At 28.6% G+C, this 26,935-nt stretch overlaps 1 protein-coding gene across 1 annotated transcript; it reads left to right on the top strand.

Moving 5' to 3' along the window:
• The first annotated feature begins 5,358 nt into the window (after positions 1-5,358).
• LOC129891621 (protein SUPPRESSOR OF MAX2 1) lies at positions 5,359-9,683 on the top strand. Its single transcript, XM_055967035.1, has 3 exons — positions 5,359-6,827; positions 7,356-7,644; positions 7,735-9,683. The coding sequence occupies exons 1-3, from the start codon at positions 5,554-5,556 to the stop codon at positions 9,331-9,333; spliced, it is 3,162 nt and encodes a 1,053-aa protein (XP_055823010.1). The 5' UTR covers positions 5,359-5,553; the 3' UTR covers positions 9,334-9,683.
• The last annotated feature ends 17,252 nt before the right edge of the window (positions 9,684-26,935 follow it).

The raw sequence follows: 26,935 nt of genomic DNA, 5'->3' as shown, positions 1-26,935 counted from the left end.
TTCATTGGTTAATTACTCATGTATTATGTTAAGTTTGTGATGGTAATATAATTTTAAAAAATATATAAATATAACATATTTCATATATAAAGAGACTAAAACCACAAGGTTCAATTAATTAAAAATTAAATATGAGTTTGATATCATAAGGTCTAAAATTATATTTTGCTAATAATTGAGGGACTAAAATGTTATTATTCCTAATATGAGATCAAATACCTACTTAAAAGTTAAGAGTAATAAAAAGTCAAATGTTACTAGTGATAATCACGAACTTTATTTAAAAATTTAAATAAGTGAATGTTAGTTAGGAACATTAAAGGTACTTAAAAACTCTTTACAAAATAAAATAAAATAAAAATGTTGCTTATAGAGTCTAAAAAATTTAAAATTAGGCAAGCTTAAAAAACTTAGTAGGTATGTAATTAATTATGTTTACTTAAAATGGCAGTCTAGAATAGATTGGATAAATGAGAAAATATGTTGGTTAGGTATTTATTAATTGAACACATTTGTCATTTTCAAACAACTAAGTTGTTTTTTCTTTATTCAGTATGAGATGATTTGGGCATATAAAAATAATAATATGAATTTCTAGTGAGAAAGATATAGATTTAAGGAGAGGTAGAAATAGATGAAAAAAATATTAATGAGAAGTGATTATAAGACGTGATATATATGCAGTTTATTGATTGAGATACGATTTTAATAGAAAGATAAAAAGATCGAAGCTTAATATAGAATGCTAATAGATAATCGAGCGTTATCTAATTTTAATTTTTTTCTCAATATAATTACTATTACTCTACTATTAGCTTATCCTTCAATTGTTATTTTTATATGTTGCACTTTTCTCTTCGATTATTATATTATTTGTCGATATTAATATTCTTTTCAATAATGTTTGTTTCCTCTCCATATATTTTATTTTTAAATTTGCCTTTTAAAATGTTTTATTTAAGCGTAAGGTCGATGGTAAACAACTTATTTATTTTCACAAAATAAGAATAAGGTGAGCATACATCTCACCCACCCTAAATTTCACTTATGAAATTATACGAGATTTATTTTGTTTTTGTAGTAATTATTTTACCTTTTAAAAAGTTTTGAGATTTTTATTTTAGTATATTTATTTTAACTACTTATATATATTACTTATAACATTTCAGAACTTGGTATGATAATTATTTACCATATATATTCTAACATGAAATGGAATTTATAGTACAATGCCAATTTTCTTTCTCTTTTTATTATAATTTCTTTTTTCTTATTTTTTTCCTTACTATTACAGGGGGGACAAGGCACTTTACTGTTTTAATGTCAATAAAATCTTTTAAGTTCAGGAAGAACCTGAATGGGAAAAGAATTAACTTAGGGGACCATTTATGTATTAGGTTGGAATAGTTATAACACTTCTATTTTTAATAAGAAGTCTCGTATCGTAAAAATAAATTAACATTTTTGATTTATCAAATAATATAAGACACATGTAATCTCATATGAATCAATAACGATTACCTAGCGATGGAGTCAAGAATACAAATAAAATTATTTTTGTGCAATAATAAATTGCATACACGAAGAAATCAATAGAATTCAAACAAAAAGAGTTCGTTCCCCCTTGTGATACAATTGACTCCATCATTAATAACGACACATCTAGAATAGAATAGATCAAAAGTTTAACGGAGGACAAAATTGCTCAATTTCGAATAATAACAAAAATAAATTTAAATATTTTTAACTTTTACCATAAAGGTATTTGTTGATTCTTTTTTCAGAAAATGACAGGTGGTCCCCATGGGGTGGTTGAGGGGGGTGGGGTGTAAAAGGTGTAAAAAGGTGGGGTGGGGGTAGGTGGGTTATAATAAGTATGAATAGCCCGTGCGACACCTTTTAGCAACAGTTGCGTGTGAAAAGCAGAAAATTGGTTTAAAGGCAAACATGGCTTAAGCTTTACCTTCACGCTTCTATACAAACTCGTTTCACTCACTCTCTCAAAATTGTCTTTTTCGACTCTTTCTATTAGGGATTGTTTGGTTGGAGGCGGAGTAGAAGTTCGGGTACGAATTCGATTGAATCCAATAATTTTTACTTAATAATGTATTTTTATTAAGAAGTTTATTAAATATATATAAATATTAAATTTAGAACTCAGTTATTAATACTTGACATCATTATTAAAATTCAGAACCTGTGAAATTGAAATTCTATTTTCACCTCTGATTTCACGTGAATTGTCATATAGAAACGTCATTTGTGTGATTTAAACTAAATTATCGGTATTTGGGTGATTAAAAATCATTTCAGTAAAATAAAATAATAAGATTAAATTTAAATTATTAGTATACCTCTATCATTACGACAACAATAATAACGTATTGTATAAAGTTAGTGTATGCAGACCTTACATTTAATTTTTATGAAGTAAATAGATTATTTTAGATATGCCCTTGACTTAAAAAACAATTAACAATTGTGATTATTCAAAATAAAAAAAAATATCACGTAAATTGAGATAAAAGGAATATAATATAGTATTTTCTCTATTTCATTTTGTTTGATTTACTCCTTTTTAGTCTATTTTAAAAATAGTGACTTTTGCTCCTTTTAATAACTCTTTAATTTTAAATTTTTACATAATATTTTTAAGACAATAAAATTAAATAACATTTTAATATATTTAATTTATATTTAATTTTATACCACAAGATTTATTTTTTTTCTTAAAAATTTCATATCAAGAAAATTATGGAGAGGGAGAATAAAAAAAAATTAAGATATACTTTACTTAAAAGTATAATAAACACATAAAAAGAATCACTATGTAAAAGTAGAGTATAATACACGCGCTAGAAAAGTAGGTTGGGGAAAATTGTATTATCAATCAAAAGTGGAGAAAAAACTAATTTGCAAAACAAATGAATGAACTAAAAAGGCAGTCAATCTATAGTCATAGTGAATGAAAATAGAGAAAACAAATAAAAAAAACTTTTTAGAGATAATAAAATAAATAAATGTAATATTAGCTACTCATGAATCTCCTCATCTCACTCTTTAAAAAGGTTCAACTTTTAAAGTTAGTATTAATTTATTCATTACTTCACTTTCCTTCAGATCAGCTTACGGATTAATTTTATAAATATTTAATATTAAATAAGTATTAGATAAACTATTTTGATGTATGTTAGTTGAATTGACTATCTAGTAAAAATAATTTCTTTATATTCATAAAGTAAAGATAAAAATTACGTGTACTCTATATTTTCTAAATCTTATTCATTAAAATTACACCAAATATAATGTTATTATTGTAATTAGATGTCGAATAACCTTATTCATTAAAATTTAAACACAAGAAAAGAAATTGCCTACTCCCTCCATCCAAAGTATTGCCTATTTGGATTGACTTATTTTTAAGCAGTTTATAAGTTGAAAACTGCTTATAAGTTAAAAAAAAATAGGTGTAGGCCAACTTTTTTTTTTTTGACTTATAAGCTGTTTTCAATTTATAAGCTGCTTAAAATAAGTTCATCCAAATAAATCTAATTATTTATTGAGACTTATTTTAATCACAAAATAATTTTAAGTTAGCCAATTAAACACTAAAAAAATAATCTAAAAATAGCTTATAAGCCAATACAAACGGCCTGAACATGAAGTGTCACTTTTTCTCAACCTACTCTTCAAAAAGGTTCAACTTTTAGTTAGTATTATTTTATTTCTTGCTTCTCTCTCTGATTCTTCCCCATTATCTTTTGGAAATAATATAACAATGACATAAGATTATTTTGTTTATTAGTGAAGAAAACAATAAAGAATACAATAAAAAGGTAAAACCATTTTAAATACTTTGATTAAAGAATTTAAAATAATAATAATATATTCTTTGTACTAATAATAAAGAAAAAGATGACACAAAAAGTAGAGTAATTTTGGTTTTTTCTTCTGTCCATAGAGCATTTTCCAGAAATCTTTGCAACTGAAAGTACTTTCACTTATCTCCCTTTCTTCCATAAATTCCCTTCACCCCCTATCCCCATTAGGGGCGAAGCTAGCTTGGAGTCTAGGTTCATATAATTTTTTTTTAATAAAAAATTAAATTATTTTTATATAATTAAAATATATATATATATATATATATATATATATATATATATATTATAGATATCAATTTTTTTTCGATTAGTTTCTATATTTAAATTTTTTAAATTTTAAATCTTCTTAATAAAATTTTTGATTTTGCTAGTGTTTCCAACCCCTAAACCTACCTAACCTACATATATAATAACTCAAGAAAGGAACATTACAATAAAAACAAACAATGCCATGCCCTTCGTTTCTTTGCCTCATTAACCAAGAATTTGCCTCCTTTGTTTTCTTGCAATCAACAATTATTTGTCACATACAAAAAATTTAATATTATAAAAAATTATCATAAATTAATTTGTTTTACATTAATAGTTTTGATCTAATATAGATTTAAGGGGAAAAAAGACTTATAAATTTAATAAAAAGATCTTTCAAAATTTATTTTAAATATATTGTGATATCCTTAGCATTATAAAAATATGTCATTAAACTTAAAATAAAATAAAAAACTAAATCTAAAATGTAAAAACATGTCATTGTTTGAAACAACAAAAAGAGAAGGTGTCATTAAGAATTAAGATGAAACATGTGATAATATGGAGCTTTTTAAAAAATTTAAGTTCTATGCATCAAGTTACTCAAAAGGTAATTACAAATATTTTTTTTTGAATAATTATTTTCATAGTTTGATAAATATAATAATTAACCTACTGTCAAAATATAACAATGACTATATATATTGTTTTTTTTTCTTTTTACATATTTTTTTATGTTCCGTAGATTAGTAAAAACATTATCCTAAATGGGGAGGTAGAAATGTCGGATGAGGGTTATGGAAGGGCGGGGGAGGTAAAAATATGGTGTATCGAAGGATATGAATGACACAATCAATATAGAATGTCATTAGTAGAACTCGTTTAGAAAGCTTATTTTTCTCATCTTTAATATGCTTATTTTCTTAAAGAATTTTGTTTCAAAATATTTAGCCAATTAAATATTTCCTTTCTATCGAACACACCCTAAATACATTAAATCAAAGTTTTAAATCATGCTAAATATATAAACTTCAAATTCTAAATCACCATAAATACATAAACTTCAAACTCTACAACATAAAATTTTTTAAAAAACATTTCTTTTCATATCAAACACGATATATAAAATTTAAATTCTGAATGTACATCAAAGTTACAAAGGAGATATTTTAATTCTTTTAATAGAGGAGAGAAGAAAAAGGGGGTGGGTATTTAATGGAAACTAAAAAAAGAAAGTTAGAAAGAAAACGGTGTGCTTGTGTTCATTGCTTTTATCAACTTCATCATCATCTTTTCTTATAGAGAGAGAAACAAGAAAACTTAGCTGTAGAGAGAGAAGAAAAAAAACAGAGGAAAAAAAATTCACAATTTGTGAAGAATTTTGTTCAAATTCATACAAATTCTTGAATTTTTTTTACCAATTATGAGGGCAGGATTAAGTACAATCCAACAAACATTAACCCCAGAAGCAGCAACAGTATTAAACCATTCAATATCAGAAGCAAGTCGCCGGAATCACGGTCAAACGACGCCGTTACACGTGGCGGCGACTTTGTTATCGTCGCCTTCAGGTTATCTCCGGCAAGCATGTATACGTTCACACCCAAATTCATCACACCCACTTCAGTGTCGTGCACTTGAGTTATGTTTTAGCGTTGCTTTAGAAAGATTACCTACTGCTCAAAACATGCTTCAAGGTACAGAACCCCCAATTTCAAATGCTTTAATGGCGGCTTTAAAAAGGGCACAAGCTCATCAACGAAGAGGGTGTCCTGAACAACAACAACAACCACTTTTAGCTGTGAAGGTTGAGTTAGAACAGCTGATTATTTCGATTCTTGATGACCCAAGTGTTAGTCGAGTTATGAGGGAAGCTAGTTTTTCTAGCCCAGCTGTTAAGAACACGATTGAACAATCGTTGACCCAGACGTCGTCTTCGTCTTCGCAGCATCATCATCATCAAACTAATGTCAATTTATCACCTTTCACTGCCATGGGTGGTGGTGGGTCGAGGATTCTCGGAACAAATCCGGTGGCATCAGTACAGATAACTCGAAATATGTATTTGAATCCGAAGTTGCAGGGAGGTGGAGGTGGGGTGGGGGTAGGGGGAGTTGGAGGGCAATTGGGTAATTTACAAAGAGGTGAAGAAGTGAAAAGGGTGATGGAGATTTTGTTGAGAAACAAGAAAAGGAATCCAGTTTTGGTTGGTGAAGGTGAGCCAGAAGGTGTAGTGAAGGAGCTGCTTAAGAAGATTGAGAAAGGGGAATTGGGGGAAGGGCATTTGAAGAACTTACAAATTGTTCAAATGGGGAAGGAGTTTTCGTCTTCGTGTGATAAAATTCAGATGCTTAATAAGATTACAGAATTACAAGGGATAATCGAGAGTAAGGTGAGCAGTACTGGAGGAGGTGTGATTCTTGATTTAGGTGATTTGAAATGGCTTGTTGAACAGCAGCAACAACAGCAGCAGCAACAACCGATGATTTCGGAGATTGGGAAAGCAGCAGTGACTGAAATGGGGAAGTTATTAGCGCGATTTCGAGAGGAATTTAATAATAAGTTATGGTTGATTGGTACAGCAACATGTGAGACTTATTTGAGATGTCAAGTTTATCATTCTACTATGGAAAATGATTGGGATCTTCAAGCTGTTCCTATTGCTTCAAGATCTCCACATCCAGGAATATTTCCAAGGTATTTGAATTGCTGTAATCTTGTTTTTGGAATTGATCTGTGTTGGGAATATGAACAATTTTGGATAAAAATTGAATCTTTGAATCTTTTATTTGAGTAAGATGCTCTTTTCCAGAATTATTCTTGGAATTATGGTTTTATCTATGTAGAAACAACTTGAATTTTGCTCTTGAATTTGCTTGGATTGGATGTTTTAGGATCTTGCATTCCTTATTTCTGGGATTATTATGCTTGTTTATACACTTGTGAAACGTTTTCTTAAAACATACACCAGTTAACAAGAATGTTAGCAAAATTTGTTTTTTTCAATTTGAAATAGGCTATGGTTGAAAAGAGGGGTTGCTTGGATGGTAAGCACCCTCTTGTCGGTTCGAGCCAAAAAGGTAGGAGCTCTTAGGGAGGGGTCAAAAAAAAACGAGGAGTCTACGAATTCATGTTCTCTGGCTTCTGCTAAATTTTCCACCTGTTTTCTTCCGATTACGTTTTTTAGTACTATCTATTGATTTAGTACTCTTATGAATTTTTTAGGCTTGGAAATGAAAGAATACTTGGAAGTTCCTTGGATCCTCTGAAGAGCTTTACTGGTCCGGTGCCTTCGCTAGCGAGGCGTGTACAGGAGAATGTAAATCCGAGATTGAGGACGTCGTGTTGCCCCCAATGCAAGGAGAAGTTTGAACATGAGTTGGCAAAACTTGTATCTGAGTTTGAGAATTCATCATCCGAAGCTAAATCAGAATCTCCTCCTCAGCCTCAGTTGCCTCAATGGTTGCAAAGTGCCAAGCTAAAGAATGATAGTAAAGCAACGACTCTGTCACAGGTATGTTTTACTTGATTAAAGGGAACCTAGAACAACTTAAATTTGCGTATGTACAAGGATGAATCACTCCGTGTTTTGATGTCTTTGCAGATTAAGGATCAAGGGCTTTTGCAGCAGAAGACTCAAGAACTACAAAAGAAGTGGAACGATACATGCTTGCAACTTCATCCTAATTTCCAGCACAATGTTGGGCCTCAAAGAACAGTACCACCTGTTCTCTCTATGCCAGGCATATATAATCCGAACCTGCTTTTGCGTCAACCTTTACAGCCCAAGCTTGTTCCAAGTAGAAGCCTGGGAGTGAGCCTGCAACTAAACACTACCCAAATGGCTAGCCAATCTCTGGAGAAGGCAGCTAGCCCTCCTGGAAGCCCTGTAAGGACTGACTTGGTTCTCGGGCCAAAACCAAGTGAAACTGCCCCAGAGAAAACTCTGGAAGATCAAGCGAAGGACTTCCTCAGCTGCATTTCTTCCGTGTCTCAGAGCAAGTTACTTGACAAATTTGCTAGTGCACTAGATGCTGATACGTTTAAAAGGCTTCTCAAGGGTCTAATGGAGAAAGCATGGTGGCAGCAAGATGCAGCCTCTTCTGTGGCTTCTGCTGTGTCAAGGTGCAGATTGGGCAACGGAAAACAGCGGGGTGGTGCACCAAAGGGTGACATATGGCTGTTATTCACAGGTCCCGACAGATATGCCAAGAGAAAGATGGCGTCGGTTCTTGCAGAGCAAATGTGCGGAAATAGTCCTATAATGATATCCCTTGGTTCACGGCGAGATGATGAAGAGTCAGACGTGGGTTTCCGTGGCAAAACAGCTGTAGATCGTATTGCAGAGGCTGTCCGTAGGCATCCACTTTCAGTTATTATGCTCGAGGATATTGATGAAGCAAATGTGCTAGTTCGTGGGAGCATAAAACGAGCCATGGATAGAGGTAGGCTTACGGATTCACATGGCCGTGAGATTAGTCTTGGCAATGTTATATTCATTCTTACTGGAAATTGGTCTACAATGAGCCCTGAAAGCTACAGGAATGAGTATTTGATTGAAGAAAAGAAACTGGTCTCGCTAGCTAGTTCCGATTGGCAGTTAAGGTTAACAGTTGGTGAAAAGAGTGCTAAGCGCAGAGCGAGTTGGTTGCATGATCAAGACAGACCTAGAAAAGAACTGAATCTAGGTCTTTCTTTCGATCTAAATGAAACAGCAGAGTTCGAGGATTATAGAACTGATGGATCACACAATTCAAGTGATCTAACTGTCGAGCGCGAAGATGAGCATGGCCTTGAAAACAGGCGTTTCTCAGTAACATCAGTTCCTCACGAGCTCGTCAGCTCCGTGGATGACACCATACCATTCAAGCCAATTGAATTCCAGTTTGTTCGACGTGAGATCAAGAAAACAATCAGCAAGAAATTCTCCATGGTCATCGTCGATGACAAGGTCTCAATTGAAGTTGAAGACGATATAGTAGACCGGATCCTAGGTGGCTTATGGCGTGGTCGAACAAGCCTAGAACAATGGGTGGAGAAAGTTCTAGGTCCGAGTTTCGATCAAATTCAGCCCCGGCTACCCTCTTCCGAGGAAAACGCCATCGTTCGACTTCAGCTTGAACTGCTGCATACAGACTCAAATAGCCATAACAATGGAGAATATCTACCTAGCAAAGTCACAATAGTGGCTGATGGACAGTAGTGAAAGTGATATTTTCCTCATTCCACTTGCGTATATTTTGTAAATAGGGAAAATTGTGTGGCTTTGGGATAAACAAAACAAGATTAGAGGGGGTAAAGAAGCAAAAAAATTATTACCAAAAGAGTGAGATGTTGATAGATTAGAGAACCTTGAAAGATCTCAAGAACCTTTTTTTTTTCCACATATTTTTTTAATAGTTTGGTTGTTATAGTACTGTAATGTTGTACTAGATACTTATTATTATTATTATTATAAGCCATGATTAATAAAATGGAGGAATTCCTCCTTAGGAAATTCTCCATTTTCCAATGTAAGCATAACTTTGTATACATATCTATTGTATTTTTACACATTTCTTCATAGTTTGAAGACTTCTACTAAAGGTTTTTGGACATAGTCAACCATTCAAGGAGTCAATAAAAAATAGTTTGGATAAAGTGAGATATTTCAAGATTAAATTTATATGGTCAATTAATTACAATATAAATTTCCCGAATTTAATTTTTTTCCAACCTTATTTTATTAAATTTGAGATTATTTTATTCCATCTCATCAGAGATAAATTAATTTAAAAATTATAATTCAGAACTATAATCTTTGAGGTAATTTAGTTTGCGTACCAAAAGACACTCCATATAAGAGGTAGTTAGATTTCAAATTTGTTATTACTTAGAGATAAAAGATTTACTAAAATGAAGAAGACTTTGACAAATACCAAACCTAATTATTATTTTTTACCGTTTTTATTTATGTGGTATAGTTAAATTTTGAGATTCAAAATATTTTTATTTTAATTGTTAATTCAATCATGAAAGTTTTAAATTTTTTAAAATAAAATTTATAATGTTTAAAATTACATAAAAAATTCTACAAGTCATAATAATTAACAATTTAAAATTATTTTAAAAAAAATATTAATACATTCAAAGAAAGACGGTTTGAATCTCCAATTCGAAAGATACCACATAAATTAAAGAAAAGAGAAATAAAATGATATATATATATATATATATATATATATATATATATATATATAATATAATTATATATGAAACAATACGTCGTCTGCTCTTACACATTATCTTAACATTATTGTAAAACTCATAAACTTAACATTATTCTAAATTCCGACTTTTGACAAATACTGGACCTAATTATCCATAGTTACAGAAAATAAAAATAAAAACTTTTTAGAATTGTGATGACAGGTCAAAGGTACATGTATGGCAGAGATCAAATGGTCAAAATTGAACTTTTTGGTTTAATGGTCTGTGGGTGAAATAAAACCTAAGTTAGGGGCAAATGAGAAAAAAAAATGGCCTCATATTTGTATACAAGACACGTTCATGCACCAAACACGAGTGTGGAAAGATGATCGAAATTTATTCGCCCTTAATTAGATGACTTGAATTCAAGTTTTTACGAAATAAAAAAAGTCGCTACTCTAAAAAAATATACCCCAAGCACGAGTCACACAAAGATAGTTGAGATTTCATTATTTTTAATTAAATGTTTCGAGTTCAAGTACTTGAGAAATGAAGAAAGTCTCACTAACAAAAATATGCCCGGTAATGCTTGAATTTCAAATTTAATTAAATTCATATTTAATCAAATTTCAATATGAATACGTAAAATAAAAATAAAAATACGTTCATGCATGTGTTACGTGTCGCCACCCCTCTAAAAAGCTGTAATTGTAAGTAAAGTCTATAAATGTGGACCATGCAAATATATACCAAAAAGTGAAATGGTTACTACGTGTCTCATTTAATTAATTTCATTTCTCTTTATTTTTTTAGATTTTTTTTTTATATTATCAATATATTTGTTGATTCTTATAATAACCAAATATTTGCTATATTTTCTTAAGTTATTAATTTATTTATTATCGATGAATATTATTTATTACTAACAGAAGGAAAACCTTGAAATAATAGTAAAAAAAAATTCATTATAATCTTTCTTATTCGTAGATAAGTGGACTTGATTTTTTATTTTTTTTTCAATTTAAAGCGTAATTTATAATTATACATTTCATATTCTCTTCGAATTAGCTCTAATCAGAAAAATTCCATGAGTTCTCAATTCTCATTGAACGATAACGAGAGAAGTAAATCCAATTAGAAAAAAATTACATTAGATTTAGGAATAATTAGTATCAAGAATTTGAGTCGTGGAATCAGTACTAAATGATACTTGTATTAATTAGATAGACCGCCTAACTAAGAGTTTAGTTTTTTTCCGAGGTCTTCATGAATGTGAAATACTTTTACAAACTAAATTATAGTTGCTATTTTCAAATAATTTGATAGTGCAATAAAAATTCTATACTACTAAATTTTGTCATATAAATTGAGACGATAAAGTATAAGTTAACCTTTTTATTTATTTATATTTTTTCCATTTTACCAAAATATCTATTGTACATGTGGACACAATTGCTTACCCAAAGATTCTACTCATTCTCACAATCACCATATATATATATATATATATATATATATTTTATATTTTTTTCTTTTTCTTTGATGAGAATATATATCAAATTTAATTCTAAAATTAGGACCCTGTCTTATTAGCGCTCTGGTTGGCGATATTTTTGAATTCAAAACATTAAAAATTATTTGGATCATTGTTCCAATGTATCTCAGCCTTTTCGAATATGTGGGCCTTAAAAATAAAGAAATTCTTGATGGAAAATATTTTTTCAATTTTTGAGGAAGGCATTTTTAACAGAATTTTGTTTATAATTTCAAAGCTTACACATGAGATTTTTTATTAAAAGTCGAGGAATATCAACTATTCCACGATAATTCATGTTTAGTAGATTTTTGATACTTAAAGATATGAAACATTTTCTTCTATATTTTTTAGTTCTATTAATAGAAAAAATATTCACAAACTAAAAAGTTACAAGTGCCTTTTGCAACATGCAAAATGATACTCTTTTTAAAGACCAATTGTCCCTTGGGATACAAAAATGGCAAAACTTTGGACAATATCGTCATTCATGATGTGTACATTTGAGTTTTCAGTTATTATTTTCCAATTAAATAATTAAAACATAGCTATTTCACTCCAAATATACATTATTATATTTTTTAAAAAAAGAAACAATAGGTCATCAGTAGGGCCGTTCATAGTTATGGTTAAAAAATCAAACTGAATCGCAATCCAAATCAAATCGATTAAAAGAAATCCATATTTGGTTTGATTTGGTTTTAAATTTTGAAAATCGATACAATTTGATTTGGTTTTGGTTTTACTAAAAATAAATCGCAAAATAATCAAACTGAACCGAGAAATTAAATATATAAATTTCGTAATTATTTATATATTATTCATAAATAAAAAATATATATTTTATTAAATTTTAATTAACTTAAATTTTTAACTTTATCATTTTCTCAAGCCCAACACTAAAATTTTGTTATATAACTTTCTTGTACCCTTTCCCTGGGTAGTTCCTCAATTGTTAAGTTTGGGGTTATTTTTTTGCTATAAACATTTGAACTTTTGATCTTTGGTGTATAATTACTTTAGTATTACTTAACTAAATCACTTTTTCGTGTAATAATAACTCTAGCATTACTTTGCTTAATTGAATCCACAGTACCTTTCCTGTGGATTGTTCATGTACTAGGTGTTTGCGTCTATCAAGATGTGTATGTCTTCAACAACTTTATTATTTTCAAATAAAAAAAACCAAAAATATTAAACCAAATCGATAGGTTATTTTTTTTGATTGGGTTTGATTTGGTTTTAAAATTTTGAAAATCAATTAAATTGATTTGATTTTGATTTTAACCAATACTCAATTCAAACCGAACCATGAACACCCCTAGTCATCAGCCAAAAAGATCTAAAATAAATTGTCCCTAGGTATTGTCATGGTACGATAAATTTTTGATATTGTTAGGGTATTATGGTTTTTAATATGTATTTTAAATTTTTTTGGTATACTGTTTGGTATTTATAAAAAAAGTAATCAAACTATAAAATATCATACTGAAGTATATAACTATATTTATAATATATATTATTATTATAATATTAACAAATGTATAAATTAATTAGGACAAAACTAATTGTTTAGACATTTGAATTTTAACTATTCTTATCTTGACTGAAATATTGTTTCTTCGTAATTGATTAACGAAGAAAATTATTTATATTTTTTTTAAACATTGTCGGATGAAAGATCGAATCATAAAAGTTTATTAATATACTCAATTTTTTACTTTTTATATTTTTATAAGAGATTATTTTCGCGACTTAAATATGTGATCTCTAAGTCAAATTACAACAACTTTGTCAATTAAGATTTTTCTTTTTTTGGAGAGTTACATATTAGATGACACAAGACAAATGTAAAATTTAATAAGGTAGGTTTTGTTACAAATTATAAGTAATACTGTAAAGACTTTTCTTAGTCAGCCCTGTTATATATGGACCATTTTTTAAAAAATTCTTTTTTAACCTACTTAGGACGGCAGACTTAAATTCATGAAGAAAGTGACAGAAATTGATTGAAACTAGAATTGATTTATTGTTGACAATTTATTCTAGCATTTTATTCAGAGGAAACTGCAAAGAATTTTCTCGAATATCATCTAAGGGTGTGATAAAATAAATATGATTATTTTACGTTTAACGGGGATCTCGAATTTGAATCTTAAAATGAAGGACGAAGGTTAAGGTGAATCCAGATTAAGGTTGAAAAGCAATCAAATTAGTAGCAAATGCACTAGGACATACGGTTGGTTGAACTAGACAATAGTTGAAATCATTTTATTTTTAATGAATCAGTTTTACCCTTCAGAAATCTTAAGTTTGAGTTTCTAAATAAAAAAACCTTGTTGAAAATGAAATCCCCTCCCCTCCACGCCCCCAAACCTCTTTCCCCGAAAATAGATCTTATCATATGCGAATTTAATTTGATCAAATTTTAATATAGATATCAAACGTCACATAAAAAATAAAAAAATCAAACAGGCAATCGACCTCTTTAATGCACATTAGAAGTTAGAACCAACTTGAATTTGAGACCACTATATATTATTTGGCACAAAAACCAACAAAAACAAAACAAAACAAAACCATCACTATACAACAATTAATGTAATGTGTAATAAATCTCTCCCATATCTATAACCCAACTTCCTCCGCCGAATTAATTGCAAAAATTGCACCACACAACTTTAACAAAACACCAATGACAAATTGTGTAGGGTGTGTGGGTGGGGAAGGAGGAATAAATAACATGACAAAAATAATACATGTTCAAAAATGAGTATTGAGATGACAAAGTGATGAATTGATGATATAGACATTTTTACTATCTTTGTTCAATAAATCGATAAACAAAATTAGTGTGCTTTGATAAATAATTAATATTTAATTGATGTGAATGGTACACAGTTAATATCTAGATAAGCTTATGATCACATGATAGATCATGTGGTACTTAATTTAAGGGTAAGATTGTTGGGTGAAAATTCAAGCTCTGAATTAGTTGCGAAAAAAGAAAAGAAACTACATATAAATTGAAAAGATATAAATTTCATAAATAGCTATAGTTTAGAGCGTAACTACAAAACATAGTTACAGTTATTATATCAGGCTAGTATGATTGTATGATCAACAAAAAAATTTATATTTTTGCGGCGGATATCAACTTTATCACTCAAGTATCGGACGGATATTAACTATATTAGACATATATCAATTGTATCAGTGCATTCTATATCGACTGAAAACATGCAAAAGGTTATATCTGTATCAACGCGTGTGCATTTATTTGCTACAAAATAGAAAATGTACTTACGTTTCATAATTTTCTTAAACTATAGTTTTGTAAAATAAATATAATCTAAATATTTGTCATGTCACATAATTTTTTCTACTGTTAATTAAGAGTGACAAATGTACATATCGGATCAGATAAGATATGAAAAGGTCAAAAATGAATCAAATAAAAATAGAGAAAATATTGGATCCACCTATATTTCACGCAGACAAAAAAATAGATTAATTAGTTTTATAAGTTACATATGTGCCAGAAATGGGAACGATATGTAGATTCTCATCAGTCTTGGTACTCTAAACTTCACCAACTACATTTTAACATATTTTTAATTAGTTAGATGGACCTTTTGCTTCGAATCAAAATCAACATTTTGTTATTCAATGTTATTTAATTTCATAATTAAGAATAACATAATGTATTTATACGTCTTTATCAAGATCGATAATGGACACTTTAGCAGTAAACTAAAAATATAATGAATTAAATGCTAATAACTTCAACATTGCACTCATAGAATTTAAATCTTGAATTCTCCTTTGATACACGACATTGATCAATAACCAATTGCTCCGTTTCTTTATGGTCAGGCAATTTTCTTCGATTTACATCTATAGGACAATCTAGTAGTACATTCGTGAATAATGTGGTAATAGGCTTGATATAGTAATAATATTTTCTTTATTAGTCATTTTCAAATATCACAATATTTTATATCGAAATGCCCTACGTACGTATTATTTAGCGATAGATCAGAGGGGAATTTCCTTTATCAATAACTAATTTCTCCCTTTCTTTAGGGTCAGGCAATTCTACGTGATTTATATCTATGGAACAATCTAGAAGGACATTCGTGAAAAATGTGGTGATAGACTTGACATATTAAAAATATCTTCTTTATTAGTTATTTTCAAATTTCATAATATTTATGTCAAAATGTCAATGTACTATTTAGCGATAGGTCAGAGAAGAATTTCGCTAATAATTTTTGTTTTTTAGTATAATGTGTTTAGTTTGTTCATAAATAATATGGTGATAGACTTGACATACTAACAATATCTTCTTTATTAGTCATTTTCAAATATAACAATGTCGAAATGTCTACTTACTATGAGCCCGTTTGGATGGGCTTAAAAAAAATAACTTTTATGTATGAAGTGTTTTTAGAATTTTGAAGTGCTGAAAATTATTTTTATAAATAAGCAGTTGAGTGTTTGGATAAAAGTGCTTATGTTGAAAATAAGTGTGAATTTTAGGGTTAAAAGAATAAAAAGCGTAGTTTGGGAATTTAGTTAAAATATAAGGGATATAAAAGTAATTTTCATGGTCAAACAAAATGACTTTAAGCACCTAGAAAAAAAAGTTAGAAATCCTAACTTTTTCATTTTTGACTGACTTTAAGAACTTTATACCTTAAAGTTAGCATTAGGCAAACACGTCTAAAAGCTAAAAAGGGACTTATAAGTTGGTTTGACCAACTTAAAGCCCATCCAAACGGGCTCTATATTTCTTTACTGATTTCCTTATGTTTTATATGAATCGAAGGTTTATCAAATATATATATATATATATATATATATATAAATTTTTTATAGAGTAGAGATACTACTGCATACACATTATTTTAATCTCTAACATTACTTATAAATTATTATTCTTATTTATATATTATTTAACGATAGATCAGAAATGAATCTTGCTGATGATATTCCTCTTTTAGGGTAATGTGAATGTGGTTCATTCGTGAATAATGTGTTGATAGACTTGACATACTAATAATATCTTCTTTATTAGTCAGCCTATTGAGGATTGACTATAAGACCATGCATGTGTTCACATTTATTGATTTTTTTTTTTGAAATTAACTAATTGGCTTCACATTTGTCCCTACCACAAAACCATCAAGGCAATATTGGCCAATAACATTAAAACCATGCACATATTTGCCTATCAAAAGGTCCCACTTGCCAATAAGTATCCAAAAGCAGAAAGAAACTTCCAAAGGGAAATTAAGTTATTCAAATACAATTCTAAAGTATAACATGGATTGTGGTGCTGTGACGGAACTGTTTTACTCTTAATCAGAGATCTCAGATTTGATCCCTGGGTATGCAAAAAATCTTGTTAGGAGCGTCACCCCCTAGCTAATGGGCCTTGCATCGTGTGATCCAGATTTAGTCAAGGCTCCACGGGCTCCGAACATCGGATGGAAAATCAAAAAAAAAATACTCCTCTAAAGTGATTACTGATAAATAAGAGAGAGGACAAAATTAATTATTCGACGTTTACTGATCCGATTAATTTAAATTAGTACCGAGCAAAGCAAATTAAAAAGGGGACTGATCCTTGTCATAAGCTTTTTTCCATTTCAAATTAGAGGCTCGAGACTTTTGATTAAGGATATTACATAAATATATATTTACATGTTGTTTATCAACTATGCATTTTGATCTTATCTTAAGTCTAGTGTCTTGACTCACCCTTTATGGACGAATACTTAGCTTTCAGAGTGAATCACCAACCTTCCATACCCACTCGAGAAGCGCAAAGAAGCTAAACCACTAATGTCTTAACGAAGGTTAGACCTTATAAAGTTGGTTAAGGTAATATTTTGGATGTGTTATATAATTTCAATTGTATTCATTTCATCACATTTTTTGGTTATAAAAACTATCTATTTCATTCAACGTTCATTGTGAAACTACAAATATGACAATAATGACTATGCATATATTCCATATAGTTTTTGTGTTCAAACATAAATGTGGTGTAAATTATGCACAAAAAGAATTAGTGGGATGTTCCAAAGAAGTCAAAAAAGATAGCTAGTAGTTTTGGTGTTTTGTAAGAAAATTCCCACTATGCAAAAGGCATAAAACATACATTTTTTGAATGTCAAATAGAAATTTTAGTCTTCTAACAATTAATTGCTAGTCTACCTATATGTTGTTTTTCTTTAATTCAATAGGGTAGCCCCTTATATTGAATATAATATATACATTTGGCTCTTGAAAGCAACTTTTGAAAGTGATGGAAGGGAAGCTATAATAAGATTAATAAGAGATTGAGGATACCTTTTTATTATGATATTAAAAAAATCATGTGTTGTTTTTACCGTTATCTTTTTATTTATTTATTTATGTTTAGCATAATTGCTTTTCTATTGTATTTTTTTTTCATACTTGATTTTATTATGTTTTACTTGAGTCGAGGGTCTGTTGGAAACAATCACTCTACCTATATGTTGTTTTTCTTTAATTCAATAGGGTAGCCCCTTATATTGAATATAATATATACATTTGGCTCTTCAAAGCAACGGGAAACTATAATAAGATTAATAAGAGATTGAGGATACCTTTTATTATGATATTAAAAAAATTATGTGTTGTTTTTACCGTACTCTCTTTTTTAATTATGTTTAGCATGATTGCTTTTCTATCATATTTTTTTCTCATACTTGATTTTATTATGTTTTACTTGAGTCGAGGGTCCGTTGAAAACAATCACTCTACCTTCACAAGATAGGAGTAAGACTGTCTCCACACCATCCCCAAATCTTGCGGGCATGTTGTTGTTGTTATTATGATACGTTTAAAAAAAAAGAAGAGTAACACATTTGGTCCCTCGATTATTGGTAAATTCTCATTTTGATCTTTGTGATACACGGATTAATACTTTAACCTTCAATTAGTTAAAATGTGTGTTTCTCGTCCCTTTATGTATGGAATATGTCATATTTGTAATATTTTTAGAAATATATCACCCTCAAATATGGAATAATAGTACAAACTTAATAACCTAACACATGAATAATTAAACAAAATACAAAATAAGAGTATAGATATTTATATTATATGAAAAAACAAACTAAAATGACATGACTAGCCCTCATAATTATAAACAAACTTCTATTTCGTTATAAAAAGTAAACACATACTTACATCACAATGTATTTTAATTTGTAATATAATAAATTAAATATTTAATATATTACCAATACATGCCTGACTCATCTTTAAATCCAACGATCCTTTAAGTCATAGGCCCAAAATGGACTTGTTGGATCCACTACTTTGTTAATGGGTTGTAAAAGATTATCATAGAACTCCAATATTGCCTTTCTCCAACCATTCTATGCAAGTAGCCTTTGTTTATTATGGCCACAAAGAAAAAGATAAAGAGACAACAAAATAATACTTTTAATATTTTCTTCATCTGGTCTTTAATGAGTATTGTTCTCCAAATTAATTTAGTCAAGAATAAATTCTATTTTAAAAAATAAAGAAAATATTAATTAGCAAAGCAATACTTATGATTAATGCTAATAATTTTCTTAAAGAATTCATCAAGATCTAAAACAACACTTGTTTTGGACCAAAAGGAGTACGATGAAATCAATCTCACGAACTCATGAAGGCGAAACATCACAAATTCAACAAATTCATAAAAGGTTCATTGTAGCATTATTCAAACTAAAAAGGAAAGAAATTGAAAATTTGAATATGCTTTATGGGTCTATTGTAAATTATGTCAAATAATATATCAACGAACACATATATATATATATATATGTTCATGATATTCTTTGGCAAGAAAAGCTACCACATGTCTGTCTGGAAAAAGAATATTATTTTGGATCAGGAAAAAGGTGGTTTAAATATTGCCTTTACAACTTTATTATATGCTGCAACTACTTGTAAAAAGCAAAAGCTATTACAATATTATTTGTCCTATTGCTTGTGTCAAATCAACCTTTTTAATAATAAAGACAAACTACTCTCTCAACCACTCTATTTTCTTTATATATATATACATAATATTATATAGTATATATTTTCACTCTTTTACCTAATTACCAAACCCCACTATTTCATCTGTTTTTTATCTGCTATGACATTTTTATTAAGATCGTTTTGGTGCACAAACTATTTTGTGTCAGTAGAATTTGAGAAATAATTGTATTTTGATAGATGTGATGCAGATAGTTTATTTAAATTCAAATATTAGTGATAATTTTCACGATTTAAATTCATAACTTATAGATTATACAAAAATAATTTTATTATTATTTCAAAGCTTTTTTTCCGTATTTTTATTAGCTTAAATAAATTAAATACTTGTTAGATTCTTGTTAGTGGATAGAACTTGGAAGAATGCCATTTGGATCTTCTTATTGTTTCATTACTCCCAGGCAATTTTGTGGATTATGTTTTTCAAGTTTGATTCTAAATCATTTAAAGGGATATATATATGTAAAATTAATTTATATAAGAAGTGTTTTAACATATTATAAGAAATAACGTAACCATAGGCGAATTATGCACCCCTTCGCGCAGTGCCGGAGCCACCTTGTGCCGAGAGGTTCATCCGAATTCCCTTCGGCGGAAAATTATACTATTTATATATGGTTAAAATAATTTTTTATGTGTATAAAGTAGATGTCGAACCCTCTTCAACTAGCTCGTGTGTCTACTTATTTAAATTTTAAACCCTCTTATTTAAAATTCTGGCTCCGTCACTATCTTCGCGAGAGTTAATTGACACTTTTTCGCCTAAAAAATATACGGCATAGATAAATAAATTATATATATATATATATTCTTAATCCTTATCTTATGGCAAGTTAGTGACAACCATAAAATTGTCCCACATTGTCATGTTCATATTTTATATTACTTTTATCCTAAAAATCCAACTTCCCCAACCTAATTCACTATTAGAATTAGGAATTAAAAAAAAAATTGAAGCCACATGGATGAATTATTTTATCAATATACTTGAAAAAACACAAAATGAAGTGATCAATCATCGCATATTACTTAAATGGTTACGATTCAAATCATAAAAATGATTTCTCGTAAAAGTGTAAGGTATATATAAAAGATTTTGTACCTTTTATTTTAAAAATTACGAATTCAATCCGTAAAAACAAATTTTCTATCAAAACCTATACTTATATAAGATCATACGTATACAAGATTTCAATGTCATCCAATTCTTTACGTAAAAAGTTAATAGATAGTTGAGTGTCGTCTCACTTATTCTATGATATTCGTACATAGTCGTAGAATTATTTTGGTTTTCAATTTTTTACTACGATATCATAGTTACTATTTTTTTTCTTGTTTTTACGAATGCTTTGACATAATATATTTAGTATTTTGTTGTGTCTTTTTTATTTTCATATTTTTTTTCGAACTGCTTTTATATGCTTTTTTTTGAATTGATGGTCTATCCGAAACAGATTCTTTACCTTTTAAGGTAGGGGCAATGTTCGTGTACACACTATTTTTTTAGACTCTATTTATAAAATTACATTGAATATATTATTATTATAATATATATAACAAAAGTTTAATACACTAGTTATTCTTTAATTAAGAAAACGATTTTTTTCTAAAATGCAAAAGTGTTAAGAGGCATGCATTCTTATCTTTTCTCATTCATGCTCATCATCATAATGATTGATAATAAAACATGACTTTTTGGTAAAAGTATATAAAAACGCGTTTTAGAAAAAGGAAAAAGAAAACTTTATAAAGTCAAATTAAATGGAAAGTTTGAACTAAAAAGCCAAACAATCATTTTCTAGAAGAAAAAAGAAAAAAAGGTGATAAGCCCTTCGGCGCCAACATACATAAAAGCAAAACGAAGCAACTCATCATATATTCACATTTTATTTGTGTGTTTTTCGATTAATTTAAATTTACGTCAGATAAAATTTATTAAAATAATTTTTTTAATAGAGTTTGAATTTAAATTTTTTAATCAAAGGTAAAGTAATACTATTTATCATGTCATAACCTTATGGGATTTTTTTGTGCTTCATATTAGTACAAAAATTATGATAAAAGGTCCTGATCTCGAAAGAGGTGCAATATTATGAGCTATTTGTCAAAGTTGTATATTATTAATTTTCATATGACATGTATTTTATGCGATATAGTGATAATTGTACGTAGACATTTGAAAGAAAAACATGTAGAATTGAAAGATTTAATAGATCTAATCAAATAATAATAATATGAATCACGAAAAAGTAGTAATATCAACTTGAACACTATAGTCAACATGTGTATCGAATCAAGAACATAAATCAATTTTTGTTATGAATACTTTATCATGTCTTCACATATAAAAAGCTGACCTGAATTAATCGACATTGCATTCCATTATCAATAAATTATATTCAAAATTATAATTAAAATATACGCGAAGAAAATAATATACATGAAATAGAATTTTTAATTTAAAGAAATTACCAATATCATACATGTCTTTTTTCTGTTTAATAGATATATATATTACCAAAAAATATATAATGAAGGCATAATATACGATATTAGGAAAATGAACCGCAATTATTTGTTTTGGCATTAATATATATCAAGTCATTTTGCAATAATTGTTTCATTTTTTTCTTTTTTAAACATGAGATGATTTAAATAATACTCATTATTAGAAAGCATCAAAGCACTCTTTAATTATTAATTAAGACTAAAGTGTTCTTTTAACCTAATACACAGTCTCACCCCCACCCCCCATTACCACCCCGACCTTTAGAATCAATCAATCATATTTTCACCAAATAAAATATAAAAAGTAAAAGTAGGACCATTTTAGTTACGTAAACATTTAAAAAGTGAAAAGAGTTGCTTCAGAAGAAAAAGATTAATAATGCATCACCTTTTCACTTTTATAAATGTGTAAAATGTCACCATTTTAATAGAAAAAAGACACTTTTCCATAGTTAATCCTTTGCTAAATGGCTCATAGCTGATAAGTTTTTTTTAAATACAATTCATCATTAATCTATCATTAAATAAAATTATGGACGAATTTCATCGTGTTTAGATAGAATTTATTTGTCGTTAATTTCTGATTATTTTAAGTAAACAAGCGGATCTAAGTGTTGCCTATAAATTTTTGACCAAATTTTATATATGTATAACACAAAGTATCTATAAATATTCGTCTGTAAACTCATTTAGTATTATATAATGACTTAAAAATCACGATCAATATTCATAAAGTTCAATTTTTGAATATGCTCACATACCCATAAAAAGAATAATATCTTTATTAGTACAATACGAACAAAAAAAAAGTTCTATTAACCACCTAATGAAGCAACTAGCTAATTAATTATTTTTAGTTACAAATAAAATAATTAAGATGCATTAAGTTTATAAATCTCACTTTTTAATCAATGAAATAAACTAAGATTAAATTTTTGATTAAACAATAATAAAATGGAATGTTAATACCTTTATGTGAGTGCCTGTTTGAACAAGTTATAAAAGGACAAATCAGAACATGCCTTTTTTTTATATTATTATTTTGCTCATCTTTTTGTAGATATGCAGGCTTTTTTTTAGTACCATGCTTGCATGTTCCCTCTAACAGAAACTCCAAAAATATTTTATTTATTTATTTCATATCACCTTTTTTCACTCACTCACTCATTTTTTTTTGTCAATACATTATTAGTAATTTGTATCCCACCCCATCTTGATTGGGGATATTCTTGTAATTTTATCTCATACAAGAAAACAAGATTTGTAAAGGTTTCTTTTAGGTAACAATCTTTCTGTCTCCATTTAATTGTCACATTTTGTACTCCAAAATTTAATATTGGCATTTCTCCCCAAAATTAGTTGAGGAATGTGGGGCGTGTTGTTTTTATTTTGTAGATGCGCTCGTAAAAAAAGATGTCAGAATACTTTATGTAGATTGAATAATTTTACACCGTTTAAGTGATCAATTCAAACTAAATAAGATTAAAGAGTATCTTAATAATTATTGATAATGAACTTAACATAGTTTGAGAATATCTCAAATGTGATCAGTGATGTCGGATGATCAGTGAAGACATATCTCATAAATTCAAAAACTATATCAATATACTGAAACTTGCAAGTTTTCTATTATAAAATATTTAGATCATATTTATAAATTCAAAAACTATATCAATATACTGAAACTTGCAAGTTTTCTATTATAAAATATTTAGATCATATTTCTTCAATAGAATTAATCCAATACTATTATGGATATGGATTGCTATAAAAAATGAAAATGACTATTTTTGTTGGTGAATTAATCTTGATGACATACATACCACTCCCCCCCCCCCCCCCCAAATCATGTAAATAGGATCAAGAAATACAAGAATTAATTTTGAAGTGACATCATTTATTACTTTTTTCATTTCAAAATAAGTGTCATTTTAGTGAAAAATAATTATGCAAAATAAGTAATTGCTTTAAAAATTCAAAATTAAAAAAATAATTGCTTCTAATTGTATCTTTATCTAAAAAATTACTTCTTTTTAATAGTATTCAATTCTTAATAAATATCTAATAAATAGAATAACTTAATGAAATGATACCTTATATATTATTACAAAATAAAATAAACTAAAATAGACACTTATTTTGAATCAAAGCAGGCAGTAACGAGTTGATTGGGTCTCATATATAAGGTAAAGAGCCCATGCATGTGTTGGGTAAGACATTAAATAGAGGGGACATTAAAGGGCAAGTAAAGGCACAAATCCCCTACACACAAAAAACCACTCTTTACTTTTTCTTCTTTTATCCAGGTTGTAGAAAGCTATGGAATTAATTAAAAAAAAAGATTTTAGCAAAACAAGGATCTCAACGGAGATTTCGAGTTCGAATCGTGAGTATAAAAAAATCGAATAAGAAATATTCTTTTTAATGAGCTTTATAGTACGTGAATTCGAATGAGTTGAAGCTTCACTATTAGTATCAAATACTGAATGTAAAATCAAAAAAATAAAATAAGAATCTAAAGCAAAAATTATAAATTCGAATCTTGAATATAAAATTTTTTTAATAAAAAATTCTAATACAAATATCGGGAAGAAAGAAGAAGTATCTAAGCATTTAAGTATCAAAGGATCAACCACATGATTTAATATGTGGGGAACCATGGAAGAGTTGGCTAAGTCGTGGCTTAAAACTTGCCAACTTGTCCTTGTTTGTCTTTTGCATTGAAGACAACTTGGCACAAAACATTGACTATTTGTTTTTATTTTTTTTAGATATTCAAAATTCACTAATACAACTAATTCAAATCATAGCCCACTTAATAGGATCGTAGATATATATTATAAAAGATTACATGGCTAATTCAAATCATAGCCCACTTAATAGTATCGTAGATATATATTATAAAAGATTACATGACTAATTCAAATCATATCCATTCACTACCGACATTGAAAGGGTAAAACACTTTTTAAGAGAATTTTCGATCCCAAAATTCGATCAAATTCGATCCCAACCATCACATTATAATTATGATTATGGTTGATGAAACATTGACTACTTCAAAAGAATTGAGAGAATTTATGATGAAGTATTTATTATATTGAACTAGAAATAGATACATTGAACTGACTCATTTTGGCCTACATTCATGTTCCTTGATATTATTAGGTGGGAAAATTACGTAAATAAGCAAATTTATACTAATTAATTAATTAACATAACTATAATTTAGCTAATTTAAAATTCGCCATTAACATTTAGCATTAATTACAGTTTAAATTTGTATAATTCGCACGTTTGTATAATTCAAAATTTGTATAACTTTTGTATAATATAATTTTTTATAATAAAATTTATGTAACTGTTTAAAGTTCAGGTGTTTGTATTCGTATAAATTATTTATTTCGAATTTATACAAAAATAGTTCAATTATTCGCGAATTATACAAATGAGACAACTTAAACTATAACTACAACCCCTAAATATGTAAACTATAGCTAAGGAGCCTAATTAAGTTTATTACAGTGGTTATTTGTGAAATTTCCCCAGATTAGATTATGAGCCCGTTTGGATTGGCTTTAAGTTGGTCAAAATCAACTTAAAGCCTTTTTTAAGCTTTTGGACGTGTTTGCCTAATGCTAACTTTAAACCAGAAAGTTCTTAAAGTCAGTCAAAAATGAAAAATTAAAATTCCTAACTTTTTTTTTCTAAGTGCTTAAAGTCATTTTCTTTGACCATGAAAATTACTTTTATATCCCTTATATTTTAACTAAATTCCCGAACAACCCTTTTTATTCTTTTAACCCTAAAATTCACATAATTTTCTTCATTTAAACACTTTTATCCAAACACTCAACTGCTTATTTATAAAAATAACTTTCAACACTTTAAAGTTCTAAAAGCACTTCATACATAAAAGTTATTTTTTTAAGCCCATCCAAACGGACTCTATATCCTTTTGTATTTCTGCTCTATCTTGAATGATCATACAATGTGGCCCAAAATTTATACTTATCCAGTCATTGATTTTCTGGCCAATTGATGCAAAAAATAGTGGTTCAATTTGTAACAAACAAAACCATTTTTGTGCCTTTTTTTTTGTCCAAATCTAAACAAGGTTTGATAGATTATCCCTTATAATTGTGTTCTTGGTAAAATCATGATGCTAAAAGACAAGTGATATATGTAATATATATATACACAAAAACAGGTGAAAATTGAACTGGGCAATTCATATTGGAAGTTATTGGGCCTTTGAGTACGGCAGCAGCCCAGACATAGACCGAATTAGGGGCAAACCATGCCACCATTTGTACTGGGCTTTTCATATTGGGTTGCCTTAGTCCAGTTTCATTGGGGAACCTAATGCACCTTACCTATAGGTCATGACTCATGAGTTAGAGCAGCAGAAACAATTACGAAGATTGGAAAATAAGACAAAGATGAGTCGTATTTTGTTGAATTTACCTGAAGAATGAAGATTGTAAACTCAAGCCCC

The sequence above is a fragment of the Solanum dulcamara genome, chromosome 6 (genome assembly GCF_947179165.1).
Source record: "Solanum dulcamara chromosome 6, daSolDulc1.2, whole genome shotgun sequence".
NCBI lineage: Eukaryota > Viridiplantae > Streptophyta > Magnoliopsida > Solanales > Solanaceae > Solanum > Solanum dulcamara.
The sequence above is the reverse complement of the archived record's forward strand: the minus strand, read 5'-3'. Positions and strand labels throughout refer to the sequence as shown.